Below are 3,436 nucleotides of genomic sequence, written 5' to 3'. Positions count from 1 at the left end.
TTTAATATTTCTAAAACAAGAGTTGATATAATTGTTCTCATTGATGGAAAGAGAGCTATGATAGATATGAGAATGATTTTGTGAATTTTAGTGCTTGATAAACGTCAGATGATGATCAATAATATTTGATGATGGAAACAGTCTAGGGGTGATACCCTTTTATATAAGTCCTAGGCACACAATGTGAACTTTTTGATACATAAGATAGTGGGTAACAATAACATTAAATTAAGTTGGCCTATAGCCAAATACATTTCAAATTTGAATTGAGAATGTCATAATCTTTCTTATGTCCTTGAACTAAATTAAAAATGCTTAAATAATCTTGACTTAGACAAAGATGATACTGATTTAAAAGTTGAAAGTGACCTGAATAAATATAAAATACTTATTTAAAGTGATAAATAAAATTTTAGTTCACATATGTTAAATCAAGCAACTTTATACACTTAATGCCTCAACACAAATTAATATAAAATGTGTGAGAAAAGTCACCTCTACAACATGTTAAAATGGCATAAGGCAAGATTGGTCGGCATTGTTGACATTTATGCTATCTTGCAAAGCCCTCCAATTCTGAAACGCATTAGGAGGTTCTGTACTTGAAGTGCCTTGAAATGAAATGTTTCTCTGCAATAGTGGATATATTCAATGTCTTCCCAAATGACCAAAGAATGACGTGTGTTGAAAAGGATATGAGTGATGAATTCCAATTATTGAATTCAAGTGCTCTTTCCTTGCTATTAAATATGAAACCCACTTTTATGATTTCATCTCTGTCGGTGTCCCAACAAATCTAATTTCCACCTACGCCCTATGTATTATTTATCTCAATTAAAGTTATAAACTGGCTCGGGTGGAGCAATTCGGATCCTTTTCTGATTTGTTTTACAGGCAATGGGTATAAACGTATTTAAACGTATTACATTTCTTAAAAGGATCAGTGGAATCTCTTTTTGCTCCACCTTCAAGTATTATATAGGAGAAGAAAGAAAGTTTGAATTATTGGAATGAGTGATCTTATTAAATAAGTGAATCATAACAGAGTCGATCCTTTCAGTAGACTATTGCGGAGATTAGGTGGCCTGTCAAGAAAATCATGGCCCAGATGAGCCCCACCATTTCACTGCAGTCCAATTCAAGTTTCCACCCATTATTTGACTTATTATGGCGGACATTGCATATATCAGTCATTAGATTTCTCAAGTAAGAAGTGCTAGTACAGATATATGACAATGTCCCCTGGATTTACTTTCAGAGAGATACAGGAATTTCGTATATAAACACACACAGAGTGTTGGGTTTCTGACATAGCAAGCAAACATTCTACTGAATTCTTTGAAATGAAGAAAGAAGTGATGATCAGGGCGGGTGGACTTGGGTTGAAGGTTTTCTGCATTGTTTGCATAGCCATTGTTTCTTCTGTATCTGCTACAACTTCTTCTGAATTGAAGTATAATGATGTGGGCATAAATGGATTCAGAGCAGAACTGGTGCATATTGATTCTCCTCTCTTCTCTACGCACAACCTCACTTGGACTAAATGGCTGGAACGGGCAGTGGAAAGAAGCAAGCAGAGGCTGCAGAGCTTCAATGCAGGACGCATTGGAAAGACCAAGGCAACAGATTTGGGAGCGGCTGTGAACAAAGGCAAAGGGGAATTTGTGATGAAACTGGCAATTGGCACGCCGGGGGTAGCAATGGCGGGGATTGTGGACACTGGAAGCGATTTGACATGGACCCAATGCAAGCCCTGTACCGATTGCTTTGCGCAGTCCACTCCCATTTTCGACCCTGCTCTGTCCTCCTCTTACAAAAAGCTCCCCTGTTCTCACGCCCTCTGCTCCATCCAAGCTCTTCCCGAATTCTCCTGCAAATCCATCGGCTGTGAGTACACTTACACCTATGGCGATTTCTCCATCACTGTGGGAATCCTTTCCTCTGAAACCTTCACTTTTTCTTTGCCCAAATCAGAAGCCAAGCCTTCGCAAGCGCAAGTTCTGTTTGGGTGCGGCCATGACAATGAAGGGAGCGGATTCGACCAAGCAAGCGGAATTGTAGGATTGGGACGGGGCCCCCTTTCCTTAATCACCCAGCTTGGCCCATCCCTCGACCATAAATTTTCCTACTGTCTCACCGATTCCCCTTCCAAATCCAGCACCATTTTCTTTGGCCAGGCGGCCGCATTGAAAGATCGGGATTTTAGGTCCACTCCATTTCTAGTGAACCACACGGGGCAATCGAGCTATTACTATCTTCCGTTGCAGGGGATCAGCGTAGGGAACAAATTGCTGAGTATTCCCAATGGGGCTTTTGATATTCAGTCAGATGGAACAGGCGGATTCATCATAGACTCTGGAACAACTATCACATATCTGCCCTCGGTTGCCTATGGGGCTCTGAGAAAGGAGTTGGTTTCTTTAATCAAGCTCCCCACCGCCGATGGATCCCAAATTGGGCTCGATCTCTGCTATAAAATTTCCATGGGTAATACTTCTGTCACCAAATTTCCCAGCTTGAGTTTCCATTTCAAAGGGGCGGATTTTGTTCTGCCTCCTAAGAATTACATGATTTTTGCTGATAGGAGTGGTAAATTGTTATGTCTTGCAATGATGGGCTCCGATGATGGGGTTTCCATCTTTGGGAATGTGCAGCAGCAGAACTACCAAATTCTTTACGATTTGGGTAAAAATATGCTCTCCTTCTCGCCTGCGCTCTGTGAAACTATATGAATATGAATCTTGTGCATGGATAACATAGTTTGGGCAGATGATGGACAGATTATAACAATCTGTCATTGGAAAACACCATTGTATAGTATCTAGAGGAGACTGATTGTAAAGAAATGAAATCCACAGCATCTAGAATTTGTTTACACACTTCTTTGCTGCATCTTAACATCTATCGAAATGTAAGCCTGTCACAACAGTGATTTGTTTTGTTGGTGGGTTTTAAGTTGATTGGAGGGTATTTGTTAGTTTCATTTGTAGAGGTTTTGAGGTTTTGCACACAGCAAGATTTCTTATGGATTCGTTCAAAATTATTCAATTTCATTTATAATTAAAGATGTGTTGATATAATAATACTTAAAAAAAAATTCTGTTATGAAAATACAGCACATAATTATACTAGAAAATTGAAAAGTGAAAAGTATTAAGTAATGACATAGTGGACATTTACAAGGATGTATCTATTAGTCTTTATTTATCCTTAAAATAAATAATTTAGTTTTTAAATAAATATACTATGTAAGAGTGACATTTAATATATATTTTATATAATTTTGAGTCTTTATTTTTGAGTTGTTTAAATTAAATTTGATTTAGAAGAATATATGTCAGATTGACCTCTATTTTTCTTACTCAAATTTATTGTAAGATTCAACTTAGGAATCTAGAAATAAACTTGTATATTTCTTTATTTGTGGTAAGAAGAT

General features: G+C 37.7%; 1 protein-coding gene across 1 annotated transcript; it reads left to right on the top strand.

The window, feature by feature from the left end:
- The first annotated feature begins 926 nt into the window (after positions 1-926).
- Positions 927-2,960, top strand: LOC131034489 (aspartic proteinase nepenthesin-1). Its single transcript, XM_057965997.2, has one exon. It carries the CDS (start codon positions 1,344-1,346, stop codon positions 2,730-2,732), a length of 1,389 nt encoding a protein of 462 aa, XP_057821980.1. The 5' UTR covers positions 927-1,343; the 3' UTR covers positions 2,733-2,960.
- The last annotated feature ends 476 nt before the right edge of the window (positions 2,961-3,436 follow it).

This window comes from Cryptomeria japonica, chromosome 9 (assembly GCF_030272615.1).
Source record: "Cryptomeria japonica chromosome 9, Sugi_1.0, whole genome shotgun sequence".
In the NCBI taxonomy this organism is placed as follows: Eukaryota; Viridiplantae; Streptophyta; class Pinopsida; order Cupressales; family Cupressaceae; genus Cryptomeria; species Cryptomeria japonica.
The sequence above is the reverse complement of the archived record's forward strand: the minus strand, read 5'-3'. Positions and strand labels throughout refer to the sequence as shown.